This window comes from Gracilinanus agilis, chromosome 1, assembly GCF_016433145.1.
Source record: "Gracilinanus agilis isolate LMUSP501 chromosome 1, AgileGrace, whole genome shotgun sequence".
NCBI classification, from domain to species: Eukaryota; Metazoa; Chordata; class Mammalia; order Didelphimorphia; family Didelphidae; genus Gracilinanus; species Gracilinanus agilis.
Window position 1 is genome coordinate 638,726,617 of NC_058130.1, and position 25,766 is coordinate 638,752,382.

The window sequence follows — 25,766 nt, forward strand, 5'->3', positions numbered from 1 at the left end:
GGGCAAAAAAACTGGAAGGCGAGGGTATGCCCTTCAATTGGGGAATGGCTGAACAAATTGTGGTATATGTTGGTAATGGAATACTATTTTATTCAAAGGAATGATAAACTGGAGGAATTCCATGTGAACTGGAAAGACCTCCAGGAATTGATGTAGAGTAAAAGGAGCGGAGCCAAAAGAACATTATACATAGAAACTGATACTCTGTGGTAAAATCGAATGTAATGGACTTCTGTACTAGCAGCAATGCAATGACCCAGGACAATTCTGAGGGATTTATGGAAAAGAATGCTACCCACATTCAGAGGAAGAACTGCAGGAGAGGAAACACAGAAGAAAAACAACTGCTTGAACACATGGGTTGATCAGGACATGTTTGAGGATGTAGACCCGAAAGGACCACACCAATGCAACTATCAATAATATGTAAATAACTCTTGATTAAAGACACATATTAAAACCAGTGGAAATGGGAATTAGCTATTGGGGTAGGGGAGCTTGAGGGGGTGAAGGGGAAAGTAAAACATGAATCATGTAACCATGGAAAATTTTTCTAAAAATAAAAATTAATATGATATTTAAAAAAATAAAGTACCATTGAGCTGGCAAAAAAATTAAAAGATAAAATTAAAAGATAATAGGTTCATTATGAGTCACCATTGTAAAAGCACAGCTTGAAAAATTATTGTAACTCTTAGGATACATCAATGTAAGCTAAATGTCCAAAAAATGAGAGATAATGATAAAAAGCCTTTGAGTTGGAAGCTGAAGGATCATTTCTACCAACCTGTCCCTGGTATAAATGTGTAGATTGAGGTCTAGAGAAATTATGACTTAATTAAAGTCATAAGGTTAACATTTAACATATTTAGACTTTAAAATTTAATTAGACCAAGAGCTCCTTTTGAGAAGGAGCTATCTTTCTTTATCTATTCACATCCCTACAGGGATTTGGGTACAGTGTTTGGCATATAGTAAATAGCTAAACCTGGTTGAGGGTAACCAACAGGCCTCAAATGCATTGGTGAATTAGTGGAGTGTCCATCCCAGACATGTAAAGACTTCCCCTAATAGAAGGGGTGTGGATTTTTTCCAAAGGCTATGAAATGGAAATAGATACTATCAGGAACTTAGTTTGTTCATTGAGGATGCCAAGGTCATCTACTTAAAAGCCATCACAAATCTTTACTTTTTTCTTGCTACTGCACTTTGATTTCTCTAGAATAAAAAAGTAGGCTGTTGGGAGCCATTAAGACTCCTCTTTTGACCCCTTTTATGATCCACATCTTGACTTATTGAAAAACATTATAGCCTTCTAGGAAAACTTAGTAAACCAGCACTTAATGAGTTAACAGCCTATTTTTTTACTCAGCCGAGTAAAGCTGCAGCTGTGGGTATATCTCTCTAACTGCTCCAGGTGTCCCAAAGTCACAGAGTGGCAAGCTCAGGCAAAATAACTTTTAGATAAAGTGAGGTTCATTTTTAACCTTGAGACCTTTTCTCATCTAACATTATCTTCTTGGGAAAATTATTTGTAAAACTATAACTTTATTGTGCTTTGCTATGACATAATTTGTGTTTCTGTGCAAACACAAAGTTTCAGGGGGGTTCTTTTGTGTGAAATGAGTCTTGAAGTATATATAATAAACTCCATGCTGCAAGAGACAGAGCTGGAAGCATGAGCTAAAAGATCTTCCCTCTCTTTACTTCCTTATCAACTAAGCTGTCTTTATCAGATTATCTGGAGCTGATAGATAGATCTAGAGAGTAGGCCTACAATTTTCTGCAACTCTGCCACATTTTAATCCAATTTATGTGGGAGTTATCAGAAATCTTCAGTAATGTCATTTTGCTTCTCTCCCAGTAGGAAAGACAATAGCCAAACAACCCAGCCATTTATTCATTGCTCCTTTCTTTATACAGTTAAAGAGGTTTGCACTTCATTTGTTTCACAGAGTCTGATCTTGTGTGATTGTAGGAAAATTCCTTAATTTATGCTTTTCCTCCAGATTGATTGATTGAATTGATGTTTTGGAGGGACCTTTTGTGATTACATTACATCAATTACATTAATTGATGGAGGTGGGATGGAACCTGTTTTTTTTTTTTTTACCATACTTCTGTCTCCTCTAAAGAATGAAAGCTTCTTGAAGGCATGGATTGTTTCTATTTGATTTCCATGTCCTCCTGGCTTTGGCAAAATACATTATACCTAGTAGACATATAATAAACACTTGATAAATAATTGACTGAAGTAATTTGCTCAGAGTAAAAGAAATAGAAAATGGAAGAAGCCCGATTTGAACTGGAGTTCGTTCTAATAAAGAGATTTTTATTCATAAAATCAGATTCTAAAATAATTAGGAAAGACATTATATAGCTTAAATTGCATAATTCCAATGTGTGTAGTTATTATCCAATTGTTAGTAGTTTTGTTGCCTTTTTAATACTTAGGGACTATTAAGGCTTTTTAAAAATTATATTTTAATGTTTGCATTTGTATGTTGTATTTTATTTTGGAGACATATTTCAGAGGAATCAGTCATTAAAGCATGATATAGTGCCTTGTGCTCCTGCACATTGACCCTGCCTCCTTTCAGTATCTTATAGAAAAAAATTTACATAGTAAAAGCAACAAATACACATTTTAAATATACATGACATGTTTTAAAAACAGATAAGTAAATGAATTCTTGATACTATTTGAGTGTTACTAAGTACTCTTTTGCTATAACTAATAAAAGCCACATTGAGTGAATGAATATCACTAATTTATTTTATTTGGTCCAGTGCTTCTCCATGGTTTTGAAAATCTTTCATTAGATGGAATATCAAGTTTATCAATGGCAATATATTTTAATTGTTATCAAAGGTCATCTGCCCTTGCTAAACAGGCCTTGAGCATGACTTTTTTGGGGTATAGTATTTTTACCTCAAAAGCTGTAAGTTAACTGTTAGAAGGAACTTCAGTAGATCATGGAAACATTCACACTTACTATCAAACCATTTCATTGACAGCTGAACAAATGTTCTTGACCTTTTGACACCAATGAATGTCCTTTGGCATTTTGGAGATTTTGAATTTGGAGAACATCATACTTTGGTATCATTTGACAAGATTTGATGACATAGGATTATACCTGCTTACTGATACTAATTAACCATTGACATCATTACCTGAACCTTCAGAACAAGAATTACTTTTTGTTGACATACTGACTATTTCTATAATTGCTACCAGGTTTTAGGTCAACTCTGAAAAATGAAAGGAATAAAAAGTACTGGTGTCAAACACTTGATTGAAATGTTTTGCTAAAATGTGACTCTCAGTTAATTCTGGTGTCTGCTATGTTAGATATAGGCCATGTGGGTTAATTTTTTTTCTTCATCTGAGGTAATTACCAAGAAAGAGTACTTCTCATGAATTATCCTTAGATCTGAGAATTTTTTTATGTTTTTTTTTCTGTTTTTAACAAACACAAAATTAGAGCTTGAATTATTCCAATGATCCAGAACAATTCTGAAGAACTTATGAAAAAGAATGCTATCCACCTCTGGAGAAAGAACTGTTGGAGTAGAAATGCATATGAAAACATGATTTATCACTTGTTTACTTGGGTATATGGTTTGGGGTTTTGGTTTTATAAGATTACCCACTTATAAAAATGAATAATATGGAAATGAGTTTTGCATGAAAATATATACATAACCTAGATTGAATTGCTTGTCAACTTTGGAAAACTTATATGGAAATTTATTATTAAAATAAAATAAAGAATTTTTTTAAAAAGACCTAGCATTTGCTAATATTAGCCATTTTAGATTATAAAATACTGAATTTCACTGTTTTTAGAAAGCAATTTTGATATTTAAAAAAAACCCTACATGTATCTAAGACCTCACAAAACATTTCAGGCAAATATTCTTTCTTTTCCTTAGAATCACGACCATTGTCAGTACCTGTGAAAGCTGTGATGAGTGCAAGTGAAACCTGCAGAAGTCCTGAGGAGAGAATGAAAGAGTTTATTGGGATAGTATGGAATGCAGTAAAGCGACTTACACTACAGGTAAAGTAACAGGGAGGGAGAAATGTCATATATTTTCCATTTTCATGTCATTTTTCTGGAGACAGAATTAGTGAGAAGGACTGCAGTCCATGGAGTTAGACTGCTTGAGTTCTACCTTATGTCACAGAGTGGCTCTGTGTGACCCTGAACAAGATATCTCACTTCTCATGTTGCAAGGCACTCTCAGTTTCTGAGAATGTGCTGACCTTCATTAGTATAGGAAAATTCCTCAGCTGAAAGTTCCCTATAAAAATGGCATCATAGGTCTAGACCTTATCTTTACCCATTTCTAGATTTCAACACTTTTAATGTCTGTTTTAGAAATTTTATCTTGAATTCACACGAATGTATTGTTTCTTTATTTGGAGAATGATAATTTAATTCCTTGTTGGAGTTGAATGGAACCCTCTAACAAACTTGAATAAATTTTACTTTTTGAATGTGTGTGTGTATATATATATATAATACATATATATATATATACACATACATATACACACACACATACATATATATATGTTTTATGCTTGTTATAAATAAAATAATCAAAATAATTTACATGATTAATCACATCTATATATTGTTTATATAATCTTAAAGATTAGAAATATTAAAGATGAATAGTATAGAATTTAGGATTATTATTGAGATAAGAAATTATTTTCATTGTTTAAATTCAAAATTTTTAAAGTGTGTATTTCATAGCATTGAAGTATTGAAAGGACCCTCAGAGGCCAATTTGCACCTGAAAAAATGTCCCTTCTGCAACAATTCCAGATTGTCATCTAGCCTTTGTTTAAAAACCTCTATTGAGGGAAAATTATGCCTCCTGAGGTGCCCTATTCAACATTTGGAAATATCTGATATTTATCACTTGCTTATTTAGGTATATGTTTTGGGGTTTTTGTTTTATAAGACTATTCACTTACAAAAATGAATAATATAGAAATGTTTTGCATGATAATACATGATAATACATCCAGATTGGATTGCTTGCCAGCTCCAGAAGGGGGCAGGGAAGAAGGGAAGGAAGCAATTTGGGTCATATAACTTTGGAAAATTTGTTATTAAAATAAAAATAATTAAAATAATTAAGAAAAATACATAAAAAGAAGTAAACAAAATTGAATACAGTACTCCAGATATGGGATGACTAGGGGTAGAGTACAACAGGTTTATTACCACCATAGACATGGACACTCTGCTTCTCAATGAAGATTAAATTAGCTTTTTGGATGTTATATCATACTCTTGACTTATAATAGAACTTATAGTCCACTGTATTCTCAAAATAATTTCATATATGTGACTAGATAGCAGTAACATCCTAATGTTCTATATAGACATCCAAATCACAATGTTCATTGATGGCTCCTTTCTTGTGTTCTTCTCCTGTGAAATTCTGTTGTTGCTGTTTTTTTCCCCCTAATATGTTGTTATTCTTTCTTGTATCTAGCTTGATACATATACTTGGGCAGTTTTCTGCCCCTTCCTCTTTTTTGATTAGGTTTTCAAGATGCTAGCCAAATATATCATTACTGGCCCTTGCTACCTGTACTTCAGGGAATTATGATCATGTATTAGGCCAAAATATGGTTATGGATCCAGGGTCTCTCTGAGTAGCAGCTCTGTGGTTTTGTTCCTGGATTGAGTTTGAGGCTTAAGCCCTCAGTCCAAGCATAGTAATGTCCCTCTGGACATACAGTCTGAGAGGGGTTGGGGCCAAAAACAGTCTATGAGCTCCAATTAAGTATCAGTGATGTTACTCAGACCTGAAGTGGGGTCAGGATATTTGGAAGTTCAGACCAGCAAAGCAATGATTACACCTTACTCAAGTACCTCTGGAGTGAAGGCTTGCTGAGCCCTTTTCAGGGCTTTGGGGCCTAACTGCCATCCCATTCTCTCCTGTAGCTCTAAGAAGCTCTTGCATGTGCATATAGAGCAGCCATACCCTGCTAAACCATCTTGACACGTGAGTCAAACCAGGCTGAGGGAACAAAAGGCCTCAAACCCATTCGTGAGTTAAGGTGGGGTCTATCCTAGTTACATGAAGATTTCCCCAGTTGGAAAGGGGTGTGGATGAGAACAATTTGTCCCAGTGGCCATGAAGTAGAAGCAGGTATTGAGGCGTGCGTTAAAGCTTGGTTAAATATTAAATAAGCCAATGTCATCTTCTGAGTCCTGAGCCATCATGACTCATCTTGACTTTTGTCTTGCCACTATATCTCTGAGCTATTAAGTATGGACATTATAGCCCCCTTTTTAGCATAATTCCAAATTACTTTGGAATAATTCACAAAGTATCATTATGCTTATTTTCCAACAATGTCTATAACATTAATTATTTTCACCTTTTGTCATGTTTTCCTGTTTGTAGGATATGATGAGAAACTTTCCAAATGTTATTTTCATTTTTCTTACTAATTCTTTGAAGCAACCTGTTTCTAGGGAAGTTACATAAGGTTTGTGTTCTCTTCAACTTTATCAACAGAGGCAACTAAGGAGTACAATGGATAGAAAATAAGATCTGGAGACAGAAGGATTTGGTTTCAAATATGTCCTCACACACTTTCTAGTTATGTGATCCTTGACAAATCACTTAACCCCATGCACCTGGCCCTTGCTCTTCCTAGAATTACTAGTAAGACAGAAGGTAAGGGATTAAAAGACCAAACAAAGGATATCAACAACCTAAGAAACTTAATATTCACAGCAGGAACTTGTGACTAACTGTTGCAAGAAGCTATTGTATCATCTTATAAAATGCTAATAAAAGAACCAGGTAATTTTACCATCTTGGAAGCAAATTCTTTGTTGCTGAACTTAAATACCAAGTATTAAGTGTCATAATGACATAATGATGAAGAGAATATTTACAAAAATTTTTGGAGGGAAATATCATCTTTCCTTTATAAAAGGATACTTTTCCTTTGGGGTTTTCCCCTTATTAGACATAATTCAAACTTAAATGTGTTATTTTATTTTTTAAAACTGCAAAATAGTTCCAATAGAGAACTTTGTCTCTATTGACTCTTGAAAGGTAAAAGGGTTGTTACTTACTGCCCTTTTTTAGTACTCTTATCATCTCTCAAGGATTGATTTATTATCTTTATGCAGATTACTTCCAGATCTATTATCTAATCTCTTTACTGAGCTCCTGTGTCACCATCAGTCTTTTGGACATTTCCAGCTAGATGTCCAGGAGCTAGGTGGCATAGTAGACAAGAGTTCTTGGCCTGGAGTCAGGAAGACTTATTCTTCCTGGGTTCAGATCTGGCCTCTGACTCTTACTAGATGTGTGACCCTGGGCAAATCACTTTGCCTTAGTTTCCTCATATGTAAAATGAGCTAGAGGAAGAAATGGCAAACTGTTCCAGTATCTTGGCTAAGAAAACTTCGGATGGGGTCACCAAGAATTAGACACAACTAAAACTTAAAGATTGAACAATAACTATAAATGGGTCAAAATCAACATGTCCATAATGTAATTATTTTTCTCTCCAAATATATACCTCTCTAATTTTCCTCTTCTTTTGAGGGTTCTACCATTTTTCTAGACAAGCAGGGTCACAATTTCAAAACATTATTTCTTTCTTCTTTTTCATCCCTCTCTTCATTTGTCAATACTTGCCACTTCTTCCTCCAGAATATCTTTTGAATCTGTCTCATTTTCTTCACTGAGATGTTCATTCCCCAGTTTTTGGTCTTTTCGACCCTTCCGTCTCCAAAAATTTTCCTTTGTATTTCCTCCATATAAATGTTGTATATACCTATATCGTGCATTATGTTTTCCCTCTGTAGAGTTCTAGTTTTTTGAGGGAGATGTCCAATAGGCAGTTTCATTTTGTCTTTGTATTTACAACCATTGGCATAGTATGTGGCTTATAGTAGGTATCCAGTACATGCTTGTTGAATTGAATCCACAAATATTTACTGTGGAGGTGTTTATTAAATATTAAATAAATATAAAACATGTCTTAGAAATAATAATTCATTGCTAAATGTGAGGCATATGGTCATTCATTTATTGAACCTGTTGAGCACATGCCTTTTACATTAAGTACAGTCTTAGGTACTGAGAGACATACAAATGTGTGTATAAAATACATGCATATATACATATACATGTATGTTTGCATATATGTACAATTTCAAAGCCTCAGTACAAAATAAGAGTACAATATATTAGTATCTAGGGGGACTTAGGTATAATATAACACTAAATCTATACAAGTAGTATGGAAAAAAGAAACATGCTAGGAAGAACAAAAGACCTTGTTTTGAATTCTAGGTTTGACACTTAACTAGCTATGTCATTTATCTTCTCGGGATTTTAGCTTTCTCATTTGTAAAATTAGGGAATTGGGGAAGATGATTTCTAAAGTCCTTTCTTTTATCTTTTATCATCTCAGATAATCTGATAAGAACAGTTTAGTTGATAAGGAAATAATGGGACAAGAAGATCTTTTACCTCATGCTTCCAGCTATGGCTCCAGGAGCATGGAGTTTATTATATATATTTCAAGACTCATTTCACACAAACTCCCCCCCCCCCCGGCCAAAACTTTGCAGATGTGCAGAAGTTACAAATTATGTCATATCAAAACACAAAACATTGGCTTTAGACCAAGGCCAAGGCTGAATTTTGACTAGGTTCTTACCAGAAAACCAAGTTGGGGAGTATCCCTCTCAGGGTCGAATTGCCCCTGCTAAGATTTTGGCCTTGACAGCAGCATTCCTTGCTGTGTTAACAGTGTTAACCCTTTAAATTCAGGTTTGATAGGAACTTAAAGCTTTTCAATAAGGCCACAGTACTTTTCAACAAGAAATCACTAGGATCACAAAAAGGGTCAAAAGAGGAGTCTCAGATTTTTATCTATTCTCTTATTGGCTTCCCACACTTTCTAGCTTTAACCTTTTATTTAGAGATCACTTCTACCTAGACTGAAAGGGTAGCATTTGGCATCAATAAAAAGGATAGGATATAAACAGGTGGAAATTGGGTATGGCAGGAAGAGGGCATTCTAGGTACAGGGAAAAGTATTAGTAAGGGTACAGAGTAATAGAGAAGCAGTATGGCATAGATTAACGACTAAGCCTGGAAGTCTTGGTTTTCAATCTTTCCTCCTATGAATACTAAATGTGAATGCAGGCAAGTCGTAACTTCTGAGTGTTCCAGGGAATTTGTAAGAACATATGTCATAGATGGAGTTACAGATCTACATCTTTGAAGGGTGTGAATTTCCACACCAAAGATTCACAATGCTAATGAAATCATAGTAATGTCTCCCTATTCCCTACCTCTCTACCCTCCCCACACCACCCCAAAAATATTATGACCTTGTGGAATTTATTTAAGGAATAACAAGTTACCTCCTTTGACTAGAGCATAAAGAAAAAGGCCAGAAATATTTTGAGTTTATGTTGAAAAGATTTGTAATAGTCAGATTTTGAAGGATATTAAATATTAGAACTATTGAATATGACTCAGTAATAGAGTGACACAATCAGATTCATGGATTAGGAAAACGAATCTGGCAATATGTTCGTTATAAGTTGAAATGGAGAAGAGTCAATTGAAGAACCTGTTAAGAGGCAATGGATAAGAGTTGCCTAGACATATTAGCTAACTGGATGTGGGAAGAAGCAAAAGGAAAGTCTATGTTACACTTGCCCCATTAAAATATGGCAGTATGATTTTCTATATTACAAAAGGAAGGGAGACTTTAAAGATGAATGTGAAGTCACACTAAGGAGAGTGTATGAAAGAATGGTTGTATATTTGGCAATGATGAGAAGGTCTTGAAGTAGAAGAGGTTCAAGAAAATAAATGCCTTTTTATTCATGCTGAACAAGTAGTAAAGGTAGGACATCTATATTAAGATATCTAGTGAGTAATTAGAAATTCATTTGAAGCATTATATTATACTTTTGTAGAATGTTGAAGGTGTTAAATATATTTTGAAGTTCCTTTCTATCCACACACTTGAAACCAAGGTGAACTTACCAGATCATTATATATTAGTGGCATTATGTGTATGCTAGGTCTGCATCTTTCTGGACATTCACTCTCCCATGCATTTCCTTAATTTCCTTCAATCCTTAAAGCAGGATTGAAGTGGATATCCTCACAATAGTGTCCATCTTCTCTCCAGTGGTGTTTCTGCTCCTCCAGGACCACCTGCTATACTCTTCCAGGTGGGTAGATTCATGGAGCTGACCCAGCCCAAGTTGGCCTTGTTTTCCCTTGTTTCTTTTCTCTCTCACTTCATTTCTTCATTGGACCACTGCAATCAATTTCTTAATTTCCCTTACTAGTCTTTCCCTACTGTAATGGAGGATTACCAGGGAAGTTAACTAAATTATCTGTGGGTTCACAATGGGGTGAAGGAGACAGGAATGACAGATGGACAGGACCAAACAAGGTTGGGAGACCAGGTTTTACTGCCAAGGAGGTGACTGCTACTGAAGTGGCATGCAGTATCTAGTCTAGGTCTATCGAAACCAGCAAGTAAAAGCAAGAGTTTTATAACATTTTTAATCAGGAACAACTAAGAATAAGGATGGGAATGGGGGTTACTACACTCTTCAGACTAGGGGCAAACCCCAGGGTCAGGGAAGGGACTTATTTACACTAACTGAGACCTAATCAAGACAGGGCTCAGGGAAAAGCAGGATTGAAGTGGATATCCTCACAATAGTGTCCAGCTTCTCTCCAGTGGTGTTTCTGCTCCTCCAGGACCACCGGCTATACTCTTCCAGGTGGGTAGATTCATGGAGCTGACCCAGCCCAAGTTGGCCTGCAACTCAGCTTGAGATTAGCAGTCTCTACCAAAATCTCCCACAAGTAGGTGACCGTCTTTCCACAGGATCGCTGGCAATCTGGTGTCTCCTAAAGTCAGTTGCAACTTGCCCCAACCACCATGGTGTCTCTCTCAGAGAGCAAGAGCCACTTCCTGCTTCCCCATTCCATCTTGGAATTCTCCAGCCCTTCCTGCTAGGCCTAATACTAATACTAAGCTAATAACTAAATAATAATCTTCCTCACAACACTACTCTGTCCATCTCACATTCAGCTGCCAAGGTCAGTTTATTTTTTTAAAGCACAGGTCTGACTGTGTCACCTTCTTACCCAAGGAGCTCTGGTGGTTTCATATTAACTCTGGGATCCAATATAAAGACCTCCATCGGGCATTTCAAGCCCTTTATAACTTGACATCTTTTTACATTTTCAGCCCTCTGAGCACTGGCTTTTCTCTTCACATATACAATCAAACTGCTCTGGCTTACTTTTAGTTCCTTAGAATTGACTTGCCATTTCCCATCTCTGTGCTTTTGTAGTGTGTCCTCATGCCTGGAATATTATCCCCTCATCTCTGCCTCTTTATTTCCCTGTTTACCTTCAAGACTCAGCTCAAATCTCACTTTCTGCAGGAGGCTTTTCCCAGTCCCCCAACTGTGATTTTCAGTTTGCCTTCATGTATTTTGAATATATCCTCTGGGTATCTTTATTTACCTGTTTTGGGGAAGAACCTCATTTGAATATACACATAGAAAACAGAAACTATTTCACCCTACCCCTGTGTGTGTGTGTGTGTGTGTGTGTGTGTGTGTGTGTGTGTGTGTGTGTGTGTATCCATCCCAGGCATTTAGCACAGTACCTGGAATATAGTAAATCCTTAATAAATGCTTATTGACTGACTTCCTACCTGATAATTCCCACCTCTTTATTTCCCTGCCCACATCAGCCATATTCTTCTTGAATTTTCCCACACTGTTCTATCAGGAACTCTTAATGTGATTGAAAGGTTGTATAATACGCAAATGCTATTTTAAAAAATTAATTGACTTGTACTCCTGCTAAAACTAGGCCTACATTTAAGTAAAGGAACTAATGCTATAGTTGACTATCTATGTAGTATGTGTTGGGGTGATCAAAGGTCTCACTAACTAAAAGATTATTTTTCACTAATTTCACAGAAATTCCTTTCAATCAACTTTATTCCACAATTAAAATATTATACTTCTGAAAAGACTTTGTTTAAATAAAAACTGGAAGAAAGGCAAACACATTAGTCTCTTTAACAGAATTATTGAGGGTATGATAAAAAAAAAAGACATAATTCTGAATTTGTAAGCAAAGAAACATATTTTGCTCTCATCACTACCTGGAGACCAAAACGCTCATCAACCTAGAAATTACCTTGTTTGCCCAAGACATTTTTCAGGGGTTGGCTTTGAAAAATGCAAAGAGATAAGGAAGAAGAGAGATTTCAAGTATTGGGCTACCTAAAAATGATTGTTAGAGGTTTTTGACTCAGGATAAATTAAAGAAATGCCTTGGTTAGCATATTTTTATACTAGTATATATTTTTAACCTATACAGTATTTAAACTCACTACTGTAATTTAATTTTTAAATTGCTAATTAGGTTTGTTTATTTTAGGATGTTTAATAATATTTTAAAATATTCCAGAGAGTAATAAAAAAGCAATATGACATAGCAAAAATGATCAGTCCATTGAGTCAAGTAGATCTGTATTCCAATCTTTCTTCTTATACATAATAACTTTGTAACTATATATTACATCATAATCTCTAAGAGTCACAGGCAGCTTTGTAAGGCTATATAAGTTAGAGATGAATTTCAGTTCTTATCTATGAAAGGATTTCAAATAGTTGGAGTTTCTTATATTAATGAAATCATAAGTCGGGGCTATCCCCTCTCACTAACTTCCTTCAGGATTTTTTTTTTAAAATATCATTCAGTACAGTGATCCAGTACAATTCTCAGGGATTTATGATAAAGAATGCTACCCATCTCCAGAGGAAGAACTGTTGGAGTCAGAATGCAGATGAAAACATATAATTTTTCTCCTGTGTATTTGGGTTTTTGTTTTATATGATTATGTATTTACAAAAATTTATATGGAAATAAAAAAATTTGATATCAGAAGTGAAAAAAAATTAAATTAAAAAAAGAGCAAAAAAGATCCTTCCATGATCTTGTTGATATCTCTAACAATCAAACTTATTTCTCAGCATGTTTTTTAAGGAATAATATTAGGTAAGATATGCATTTTTTCTTTTATTTATACAGTCATGGTAGATGTTCTGAAGCATTTAGATGCCAGTATTATTTTATCTTATATCATCATGAAATTTTTCAGATTCAACACATTCCAAGTATCATATGGAATTCTTAATGATTTCTTTATTTTAATGACAAGCAAAGCATGTGCATTCATGCATATACATATGCATACACACACACACACATATATATATACACGTATACAGACACATAGAGACATCTATCTTCTTAGTGTTATTGAACCAATACAATGGTATAGGCTAGAAATAAAACTGAATAGACTGAAGTAAGGTACCAAACAAGAAGGAACTATGTATGTAAGCCAAAGATTTTCACTTACAAAACAGAACTGAAAGTACCAGTTCTTTTACCTGGCTGCCATTCCAATTGACAATAGAAAACCTAGATAAAAAAAAGCCAGCTTCTTTTTTAGTTGACTTGTAGATTGATTATGTCATCATTATAGTATTAAAATCGAAATCTAGCTAATGGTTCACTAAATAGTGATATTCAGGTTTTTTGTTTGTTTGTTTGTTTGTTTTATCCCTGAGCCTTAGATATGATGCAGATATTTAACCCACCTTCTTGAAACACTTTATAATCATCAGTAATGATCCATATTCATCATTCAGTATGTGAAATGGAATTCTTTATTCTCTTTGTCTATTTTGAGTTAACACTTTGTTATTAAGTAAGAGAGTTCACAAGTCATTTACTTGGAGATCTCTACTCTTAATCAGAAACTTCTGTTAGTTTGAATAATCCTGAGATTCAGGGGAGAGACTCATCTTCCTACACCCCTTGCCATTTTGGCCTGCCCCATCTCTGCAACATAACCAATATGGAGTTTGTCCACACTATTCCCAGTGAAGTTATGGGGAACCCCAGAAGTGTGACCAAAGGACTCGAGATGGATGATGATACTCAGGAGGGGAAGGAACCTTAAAGAGTCTGGAGGTGAATTTTTTAACCTTTTCAGACTCCATTGTTTATTGATGTTTTAATAATAAAAAGAGCCAGTTCCCAAATGTTATGATAGAGGGGAGAGAGAGAGTCTATATGGTGAGACTCTCTTCCAGCTCTCCCCACCCACCGAATATACACAAGAGACTTCGACGGGGTGTCACCCTGAAAATGGGTGACCTGGATGGTCATGTTGCCTCACAGGAATTAGGGGTAAGGCTTCCCTATAGGATGAGGTATGTGGTACCCTAATCTGATTCTGAATGAGGGCAGGGTTCACACAAGCCTCCCCCAAGGTCAGTCAACTTCACAGCAGGTGATCTGGCTCCAAAATGGAGGTAGCCAGACCAAGCTGTGGTTCCCCTCCCCCTCTTCGTCTCTCAGGCACTCCAGAATGCTATCTGACTAATGAGTGGCTATTATTATTTGCAATTCAGGGGTTAGGGAAAGGGGTGAAGGGAAGAGGGATTTTGGGGTGCCCTCTTCTCTATTTCTGTGGGGTCTGCCACTCAGGAGGTAACCTTTGAGGTTCCCATTCCCAAGCTTCTTCCCCCACCCCTTCTCCTTCTGTTTCAGTTTCTATCCTTTTCTTTAATCATAAGTTTTGACTGAAAGGGGGTCTCTCAGAAAGGTTGGGTAATGGAGGAAGGAGACTAAGAGATCGCTCCCAAAATGGAGTCCAAACACTTAGATTACTCAGTGGTTGAACTCTTGCTAGGTGAGATGCAATGTAATCTTTGACCAGGGATTCAGGGTTTCAGTGTCCAAAGAAAGATCCTCAGGAAGCCCTCAGGACTGGATTCGAGCTGGAATGTCCTCCTGCTTCTCCCCCTCCTTCAGAGAACTTCCCAGAATTCTCTCTGTTCTCCACTGTCAGTAACTGTCACTAACTGTCTCTGGCTCCTTTTGTCCCATCCCTCTTGCACAAATCCCATCCTTACAATGTTAACTGTTCCAGTTTGTTCCCCTCCAAATAGTAAAGAAGTCTCTGTAATGTAGGCATCAGAATGGGAAACAAGGCCTCTTTAATTCAGGGCCTATATCCTGTCACATATATTGTATTTTCTGATTATTTTAAGATTTAATTTTGTTTAAGTTCATGTTTTGATTTAATCTAGTATATTCTGTCACTTTAAGTTACTATGTTTTGACTATTAGCTATATGTTATGTTACACTGTTTTATTTGTACCATTTTACTATCTTTATTTGTACCTCCCAGTATGACCGGACTGGAGAAAATATCATTATAAAAACCCATAGCCTAGTTGCACAAACCCTTTTCCATGGCAAAGCCATAGGTCCTTATGGATGTTGGGTTTGTCACCAGATGCATCAAGGTCACATGTTGCCTATACTGCCTTTTTTTTTTCCTTTGTGCCTTTGTTAATTGTCACATACATGATGATGGATAGATTACATCAAACTGCTTACCAACCTTTGGAGAATTTAATGACCTAAAAATTTAAATTGATTTTAAGGGACCTTCAGAAATGATTTTTAGATATCCAGGAGCACCACTGACCATTTGTCTACCTTTGAGTTTTTTGTAACAAGAGGTAAAGGGTCCATTTAGTAGCTGAAGTGAAGTGCTGTAGCACTATTATATTCCCCACCTCCAAATTTATATAAATGTAATGGATGAGACATCTGAAGTGATTTTCACTATTGTAGTCTTCGCCTCCACATTGCAATGGAGGTGACATATAAAGACATGCCTTTTATGGCTGTTATAGCCTCATGCCAGAGGAGGGAGGTTTTCCAAGGGGGTTGATTACACTGTATTGGGTTATAATCTCATCTGAGAGGTGGAAAGGTTTTCCTAGGGTAAGTGTTACCCCTGAATATCCTCTGAGAGGTAGCATTCTCCAGGAAGCCTAGTAGCTTCTGGATGGTTTTTATATTTGTAACTCTTCAGCTTACTCTACCCATCCACCAGAATGATCTAGATTCTTGGTGACATTTTTGACCCACAAGATTTTCATCAGCAGTACAGAGGTTTTTTTCAGATCTCCTGTTAAATTTTGAAATGATGGCAGTAATAGACTTTGTTAAAAAATATCTCAGCCAAGGTTGAAAGATTGGCTAGATCTGGAGAACTTGTGACAAGTATCCATAACCTTCAGTGGCTATAGAAACTCATCTACCTCATAACTCAACCATGTATCCTGAGTTGATCTGGGTGTTGGTCAACATCCTCCTCAGGGGCAGTTGTATAGTTCTCATAAAATCCAAGCTTTAAACTTTTTTGAGAAAAATTTCAGAAAAAGAAGCTCACTAACTCCTTAAATTAAGAAAATGAACTGTTCAGAGAAAGTGCCATAAAGAAACCTCCACTGCATCAGAAGATCCAGAATGAACTTTGTGGTGTAATTGATTGAACTAAAGGGGTTGAACACATTTATTCTGAAGGTAAACTCTTATGCCAAAGGGGACTGCCCTCTAATTGACTTTTTGTCAATGCACCTAGCAAACATTGTTTTTGCTCTCTTTCTCTCTTATTTCCCCTCTTATCTCTAACTATTTTAGTTTCATCTTAGAAAGTGCAATATGGTATGCATCTGTAGCTAGAAGATCTTTAGAAGTATAAGCCAGTTATGTTAAATGATTCATTGGGGAAACTAGTGTTCCAAAGAATCATGGCGGGGATTGTGAAAGAGAATTCTTTATTCTCTTTGTCTATTTTGAGTTAACACTTTGTTGTCAAATAAGTGAATTCACAAGTCACTTACTTGGAGAGCTCCAATCTTTTAATCAGAAACTTGTGAATCCTTTGATTAAAAAGTTGACACCTTCAGAGGCCTATGATAAGAGTTGTCACCTTCAGAGGATGAGAAGTGGATCCCACAGACACTGTCCCATGGGCGTGCTAGGCAATTTGGAAGCTGTGATTGACCCCTGTGAAGAGGGGAAGGGACAAGTCGTGACTATAAAAAGTCCTGAATTTCCTCAGCTGGGTGTTGTCTTCAGAGGTCATCTTCAGAAGTCGACTTCAGTAGGTCATCTTTGGGAGTGGTCTTCAGGAGGTGACTTGGAGCTATGATTTGTACCTTGGCTTCGACTTAGGACCTTGGCTCTTGGACTGTTTCTTTGGTAAGTGAGTAGCTAGCCTTCCTTTTCTGTCTTCTGGAGAGAGATTAGTTCCAGAGAGGCCTTCCCCTCTTGGAGGAGGTCTCATAGGTGGAACTCGGAGTCCTCCAGTTGAGGGTTAACAAGCCCTGCCAGGCTGAGCCAAGCACCGGAGCAATATTTAGTGTGAAAGGCTAGACATCTTCTCTACCCTCTTTTTGCATTTTTCTACTTTCACTCTTTCCACCTATTTGTAAATTAAAGCTATTAAAAGTCATTTTGACTTGAGCTATAATATTTTAAATCGGCGACCACTATATTATTTTAGAATTCTCACATATTTAATCAAACCCTTAATTTTAATTCCTTACAAGTGACAAAACAGAATCTCCATCAAAGAAGTAGAAAAATTATTGCCCATATAAAACTCTTCTGAAAGGAATCTAGGAAGAAATAAATGTCATTAAGGACTTATTGAATAATTCTAAGACAGAAATTAAGGATTTTAAAAAAGGAAATAGATCAGAAGGATTGAAAGATTTCTTTTTTTTAATAAAGTTATTACAAAATTTGAAAAATGAGCAGGAATCCATCTGCCTCCCTTTGTTCCTCCCTCCCTCCATTCTCCCCTGCCTTCTTTTATCCCTTTTTCCCCTCCTCCCTGTCTCTCTTCCATTCAGGAATGAAGATCTTAATAACAAGCTGAGAAGGGATGACATTGTAGGATACCTGTGCTATAGGATATTCTCTGCTGCTATAAATGTGACTGTAGTAACTTAATTAGTAAGTTTCCTTACATAATATGAAGGCATAGAATTAAACCTCTCAAGTTCCTTTTATTTCTAAAATTCTGACTGTTGAGAAATAGACACATTTATTTTGGTTGTTTTGCAGTCTTATAATCATTTTATGTACTTCATTGGCAATCGTGAACTTATATACATATATATATCATTATATATAAACATGTATAGGGTTTTTTTGTTTGCCTATATAAATGGAGAGTTGAACTAGCCCCACACATTTGAGTCTAAAGGGTGAAAATATATTTGTGTTTTTCATGCAGTGTACCATATAGATATTTATAGTTTTAAAAAATATATTTCTGAAAAGTTTTAACAATGAGAAAAAATATATTGTGATCATATTACTGAAATCTAAACCCCCAAGTTCTTCATTTTCTGGAAACCGTTTTATTATTCCTAGATCATACAAATAGAATTATAGAACTGAATAGCCTGGAGTTGTCATCAGATAAAACTTAGTACATCATAACTTAAAATCATCAAAGGATTATTCTTTTAGTGGAAGTTTGAATAACTTAATGTGTTTGGAACCAAAGTAATTGGAAAGTTAATTTTGCAGCCAAAGTTGGTACTTTTAAAGCCATGACTGGTTCCCCCCTCCTGTAATAGAAGGTCATAGTCTTCATAAAGACATTAACCTACTTGCTATACAACCTATTACGTTTTTAATAGAAAAAGATTTCCACACTTTTTAAATGGATTATTTTAATATATTGCAAATAGTCTTGAATAGATTTTAGGGCAGGCTATAATTTTTTTCATATGTTCTTGGATTTAAAACTTTTTTTAGCTATAGATCAATATGAACTTGATTATTCCTCACACTTTTCCTTTATTTCCTAAGTTTCAAAGATCATGTGGTCTGGTATTGTTCTCATCTCCTACTATATTTATGTTTCCACTTTAGAAGCACATGTTTTGAGTATTTCATAGTAGCAAAAAGAGAAGTATTATCATAAATATTTTACCAGAAAGTGATAGTTGTCATGCTTGAGCTTGATTTTTATCCAAAAGAAAGTATGAATATCTTGTTAGGTCTGTGTATATTTTGGGATCATTGCAGGTTACTTATTCTTGAGAAGGAACCTAGGCAGTCTTCTAAGTATATCTTGGAGGACAGTGAGTGATTCACCCAGAATAAATATCAATTAAATGCTTACTGAGTGATCTCCCCTTTCTAAATGCTTTTGCCTTTTTGAGAATTTTGTCAGGATATCTTGTGCCTGTGCCTTTATTATTCTTCTAGGCTTTTTCTACCTTGCTGATTTCTAAAGTTTATATAAAACCTGTTGCTATCAGCCAATCATGATGATTTTGAAAGCTCAAGTATCATATTGAGTAATCATGTTATTCGTGATGTTTTCTCAAATAGAAATAACTACTACTACAACAATAAATAAATATTTATTGGTCATTTGATATCTTCCAGGAGTTAAGTACTTAGAATGCAAATACAAAAAGAGTCATTACCTATTCCCAAGGAATTTTCACTCTTATGGAAAATAATACATACAGGAAAGTAAGTTTTTGATGTAAGGAGTCATAGGGATTATGCATTGATAAATAGGGCAGCCAGTTGACATTCACTTTTCAGAAGTGATGATATTTTTTATTTGATTATTATGTTCACAATAAATGGTGGAACAGGGAAGAGGAAAAGTATGTTTTTAGTGGTAGACAGATGACAAGATTACTTGGGTAGATAGTTCAGTGAAGGAGTGGGATGTTTAAAGTGAAGTATGGTGTAGTGTCTGGGACTAACTAATAGATAAAGTTAATTGATTAAGCAAGCAGGCTAGATTGTACTCAGTCACTGAATTTTGGTCCCTAACTTATGAGACCCAAAATTGAAAGGATTAACTCCCCCAGGGACTATGAGTATCAAGGATGCAAACAAAGGTCTAAGTTCATTCTGAATTATCTTTGAACTCAACTCCTTTTAACTCCAAATCCAGTACTCCTACTGCTGTGTCACACTTATCTTTAGAATTCAGATCAGCAAGATAAATTTGGTTCCTACAGTGCCATACTGAAAGATAAGAGTATTGTCCATGAAGTCAAGGAAGACACAAATGAATTGAAGGCTAAATGAGGGTTTTTTTTTAACATAGGTGAGACCTGAGCATGTTTATAGATAGCAGGGACAGAGCCAATAGTACAGAAAGAGAAACTGAAGATAATAGAATATGATAGTTGAAGCAATTTCCTAAAGAAGCCAGGAGGGGATGGGATCAAAGTCGAATGTAAAAATACTACTTTTGACAAGAAAGCCCCATTTTCATCTGATACCTGAATGAAGGATGAGCTATATTGGAGCAGGATGTCTGAGTAATGTGAAGTTAGGAGGAGAGGAGAGGAGAGAAGAGGAAGATCTCAGTGAATAATTTCAACTTTTTCTTTAAGGTATGAGGAGAATTATTTGGCTAAGAAGATTGGGGAAATGGTGTGATAAGAGGCTTCAGGGGGGAGTTGAAAAAAGTTTAGAATAGATGGTGAGGAGAGTAGGATAGAGTGTCAATCAAAGTATAGAATGCTTGTCTTGCTGCATTGAGGTCCTAGTTGAGGTTAGAGAATATAAGTTAGTAGTGGGCCCAGTCAGCATTGTTTCATTCATTTTTCTAGCTGTATTCAGCATCATGCAAAGATAATAGATGGTAGTAAGCCAGTGTTGGTGCTTAATGAGGCATGATTAGCAATAAGACAAGGGCCCCAGGGAATTAAGGGTAGAGAATATAGTAGATTTGGTTTACCAACTGTGAGCTCCTTGAGGGAAAGAACAGTTTTTACCTTTCTTTTTATCTTTATCTTTATTTTTATCTTTAGTACTTAGCACAGTACTTGGCACATAATAAATTAATAGTTGTTTTCTTTCTTGCTCACCAAGGAGTTGAGATAGGAACAGGAAAATAGCATAGCCAGTGCAAAAATGATAGCTTTGGAAGAACTTAGGGTTGAAGGGAAGGGAGATCATAATGAGAGCAAAGTACAGTGTTATGGCTCAGAAGGCAAAGGGAAAGATTAAATTATAAAAGATTATGATTAGATAAAGGAATTTTCAAGTTCATGAACATGGAAATGGAACACTTATGGGTGATGTCAAGGTCAAAAGAAAAGCATATATCTCTTCATGTTGTTGAGGTAATGTGGGAGAGTGAGTAGATTGTGGGACTGGGGTTTTAAGGTTTTTGATGTAGCATCCAATAGGTATGTTGAATTACCCTAATGTGAGGTATAAAAATTGGGAAGAGAGAAAGATTTTAAGCCAGTCATTGAACTCAGTAGAAAAGAAGACAAATATGTCCTAGACTTCTGTAGATAATAGTGACTAGGATTGGTTGCCAAATTTAAAACTGGGAAGCTAAGAAGAATAGAGGTTTTTTAGAGTCATTGATTAAAGACTGAAAGAGGTAATAAAACATATATCAAAGTATATTCTGATATCTTTGCCAGTGAATTGGTAAGTATGCAACAGAGTATAGTCATTATTGGAATGAGTGGAAGGGAAGCAGTTTTGTAAGGAGATTGTCTTATCTTGGGGAGGACTAATAAGCCAAAGGAGTGAGAAAACAGGCTTAAACTGGAAGAAGGAAGGGAGTAAAAGGGTATTGATTATGAAGCAGACATTCCAGAGGGTACATTGGAATAGAAAAGCAGATCTGGAGTTGAATTGGGTGATAGAGAGTAGTGGAATAGGGAATCTACATTGAGGTAGATAGGTCTGAGAATATATCAGATTGAGGGAGTAGTTTGGGTTTATTATACATTGGCCATTCTGAGTTCAGGATCAGTGAAACTGGATGGAAGTACACTAACCATTGAGAAGTTTGTCCAATAGTTAGAGAGGTTCCTACTGAGGGAAGTGGAAATTAGATAATTTCTAATCCTCCCTTGAGGTTCAACCTCTTAGCAGCTAGAGATATGTCTTGTGAGATACATGGAGAAATTCACTGTGGGCAGGAATGGGTAGAGGTAAAGGAGCCCAGTCAAGGGCCCTTGATCTCTTGCTTGTCTTCCTTTAAGTTCAGTTACCAGACATATGGAGATGGTGTGCCTTTTGTTTTGCATCTACCTTGGAGTAATCAAGAGGAGCCATCAGTATAAGAGCCTGATTATGAAGCCATTGTCACTTGCTAGTCTGTGGGATAGGAGATGGAAGAAGTCTTGTCCCCGACATAGAATTGTGGTAGAAAAGTTCCTGAGGTAGTTTTAAGGAGAAAAATAATAAAATTATAGGTTTAGAACTAGAAGGGACTTTAGAGGCCTAACCACATTATTTTACTGATAAGGAAATTGAAGCTGAGGGAGGTTAGGTGACTTGCCCAGGCTGAGAGACTTAGTAAGTATCTAATGCCAGATTTGAACTTGGGCTTTCCTGAGTTTATTGTACCACCCAGCCATCTAAATAATAAACTCAGTTTTGGACATATTGAGCTTAAGGTGGGATAGTTCTGTGCAGAGATTATGATTGATGGAAATTGAGTGTTAAAGAGAATGGAAAGAGAAGTTGAAGAGTTCCCAAGACTGAATGAGAAGCTATCAAAGGAGATTAAAAAGTAGTGATTAGACAAATGGTGGGGTGGGGGGAGATGTGTTTGTAAGACCAAGGGAAGAGAAAGTACCTCTTAGAAATAAGTGATCAACAATAGTAAATGTTGTAGAGCAATCAATAAATGTAAAAAGGAAGTAAAGAATTTATTAAGTACTTATCACCATCGTTAAGTACCAAGGATAAAACACACACACATCAAGTAAAGCAGCAGGTTATCTTAAGAAGCTTACTTTTAACTGGTAAAAAGGGCATGTAAAAAGTAGTCAATCAAACATTTATTAAGTGCCTAATATGTGCCAGGGGAAAAGGGGAGCAACCTCCTGGGGGTTGGTGAAGTCCAGAGTCTGGAGAGTCCAAAGAAGAGCCTGGAGAGAAATGAATGGATTCAATAAAAGCTTTTATTAAATGCTTACTGTATGTTAAGCACTTTGCTAAGCGTTAGGAATATAAATACAAAAGTAGACAGCCCCTGTCACCATGGAATTTACAATCTGATTGAGGAAAGGAAAGGCCACATAAGAATTGTCCAGGGAGAAGCTACTTTTAGAAAACTTTAGAGATGGTGAGTGGAGCTCCATAAGATACTATACATAACCAGATGGAGAATTTTTCAAGCATTTAATAGTGTGCCAAGCAAGATACAATTATAGTAGATAAATGATAGTCCTTGCCATCTAGGAACTTACATTTTCTTTGGGGAAGACCATACAGAAAGGAGATATATAAGGTGGACTAGGCAGGTAGAGTAATTGACACTTCCCAACCTAGGACACTGGAAGCTGCTGATACTACCTGGCAGAGACCCCTGGGAGTGGCCCCAGGGAGAGAACCTGAGAGCTGTAGAGCCACCTAGAACAATGGCAGAGTTGTTTGGATTTCATAAATGTTTATATATCTGGGTTGAGGAAGACTGAGAATTGGAGGATAATGCTAAGATTGCCAAAGTTAGAAATTTGGGAGTTTTGGAAGAATGCTGATGCCTTTAATAGAAATAGAGATGTTTGCTGGAATGTTTCAGTTTAGATAAAAAGTAAAGGTGAATCCATAAGGTCATAGTTTTAAAAGGGACCTTGGAGGTCTTTGAATCTAACTGTGAATACTTATCATACAAGGCAATTAAGATATCAGTTAGCTAAATAAATTATGGATAATCACAACTCTAATATATTAGATGTTTTAAGATTTACCAAATACTTTCTCCTCTTACCAACACTATGAGATAGAAAGTATATATTTTTCATATTTCATTTTTATTATTTTCTCAATTAATTAACATTTTTCACATTTGTTTAATTTTGAGTTACAGATTCTCTCCCTTTCTCCCTGCCATTCTCCTTGAGAACACAAGCAATTTGATGTATATTATACATATGCAGTCTTACAAAACATATTTCCATATTATCCTTGCCACAAAAGAAAAATGAAGAACAAAAATATCTAAGAATAATAAAGAAAAAAATATTTCAATCTCCATTCAGATTCCATCAGTTCTTTTTCTGGAGAATAGCATTTTTCATTATAAGTCCTTTGGATGTCTTGGATCATTTTGTATTGCTGAGAATAGTATAATGCAAAAGATGCAAGAGAGGCTTTTGCTCTTGCAGGGGGCCAACTGAAAATTTCTGGCAGTTAGAAGCCTTAGAATTCTGAGTCAGTTGGTTCCTGAGCCTTGAACAGAGTGGAAGGATCAACTAGAGCTCTGCTTTGGCTTTTGGTTTTGCTTTGGCCTGTGCTTTGTCATTGGACAATTTGAACCTAGCTAATTTCTCTGGACCTCTCCCTGACCTTCTCCATATTATTTCCCTGTTTCATTTCCTGTTTTCCTGGGGATCTAAGAGGCAGGGTGGCTTTTGGGTTTTTAGTGAATAGACTTTGTGGGTTTAGTTTCCCCAATAGGCAAGTAGGACACCCTTGAATTCAAGCTATCCCTTTAGTATACCCTCTACTTTAAAAGCAACCAAATCTTCCCTAGCTGAGAGAAGCAGATCCTCTCTCAGTCTAACCCATTCCTGTGACCGTCCCCCATTTTGAGTTTCTCCCTAGCGGCTGTCAGAAACTCCAAAGCTCTCTATCCTTCCTGACCAACCCTGAACATTAATAAATCCCTTTGTTACCTAATCAAACCCTCTGAAGAATCATTGTGTTGAAGAATTAGGCAGGGTTGAAGGGGAAGGAATTATTCTCTTTTATTTCCTGAGGAAAACTGGAGGCATCCATCTTGGGAAGAAGTAGTTGGCCAATGCTTCCTCCTGAATCCCTTCAGTTTCATTGATAGGGAGGAGCCTTGTGGTTCCTCCTTTGAGGACTTGAGAAACTGACAAGAAAGCCCTCAAGTCAGATTCAAACCACTTCTGACTGGCCCTATTCCTTGTGTTTATAAAAGTACCTTTCCTGCCTGGAAGGGTTCAGCTTATTTCCCCTCAGTATCCTCTGTCTCTAGCTTGGGTGTCTAGTCTGTGTTAGCTGCCTCTCCTGAATACCTCACCCTGTACCCTTACCGTCCTAATACCGCCTTGTCCATTCCTCCCTAAACTCAGCCTTCCCTTTCATTCCTCTCCTATCACCTCATTCACCTTTTATCCCTCCATCACTCAGCAAGGGAAGGAGAGCACCCCCCAACTTTAGTGTCCTCCCCTTTTATCCATAACAATAGCTAAATTATTCACAGTTGATTGTCATACAATATTGCCTATACTGTGTTCAATGTTCTGGTTCCAATCATTTCACTTTGCATCAGTTGATGTAACTTTCCCCAGGTTTTTATGAGAACATCCTTCTCATCATTTCTTCTAGGACAGTAGTATTCCATTACAATTATATACCACAACTTGTTCAACCATTCCCTGATTGATGGACATCCCTTCAATTTCTTATTATTCACCATCATAAAAAGAAATGCTATAAATATTTATAGCCAGATCGGTCATTTTCCCTTTTTCTTTGATTCCCTTGGGGAAACCTACAAACCTAGTAGTGTTATTGCTGGGCCAAGAGTTTTGATTGCCCTTTGGGCATAGTTCCAAATTGCTCTCCAGCATGATCAGTTCACAACTTCACCAACGGTTCATTAGTTTCTCAGTTTTCCTATATCCTCTCCAGTATTTGTCATTTTCTTTTTCATATTAATTAGCCCCATCAAGTATGTATGAGGTGGTACCTCAGAGTTGTTTTAATTTGCATTTCTCTGGTAAATCATAATATAGAGTATTTTTTCATAGAA

General features: G+C 36.2%; 1 protein-coding gene across 3 annotated transcripts in view; it reads left to right on the forward strand.

Moving 5' to 3' along the window:
- VPS13B (vacuolar protein sorting 13 homolog B) overlaps positions 1-25,766 on the forward strand; it is a 1,074,400-nt gene that overhangs the window by 442,190 nt on the left and 606,444 nt on the right. For all 3 annotated transcript variants that reach the window (XM_044668639.1, XM_044668631.1, XM_044668624.1), the window contains exon 21: positions 3,940-4,067. In XM_044668639.1, the coding sequence (XP_044524574.1) occupies positions 3,940-4,067 (128 nt within the window). The remainder of the gene's footprint in view (positions 1-3,939; positions 4,068-25,766) is intronic.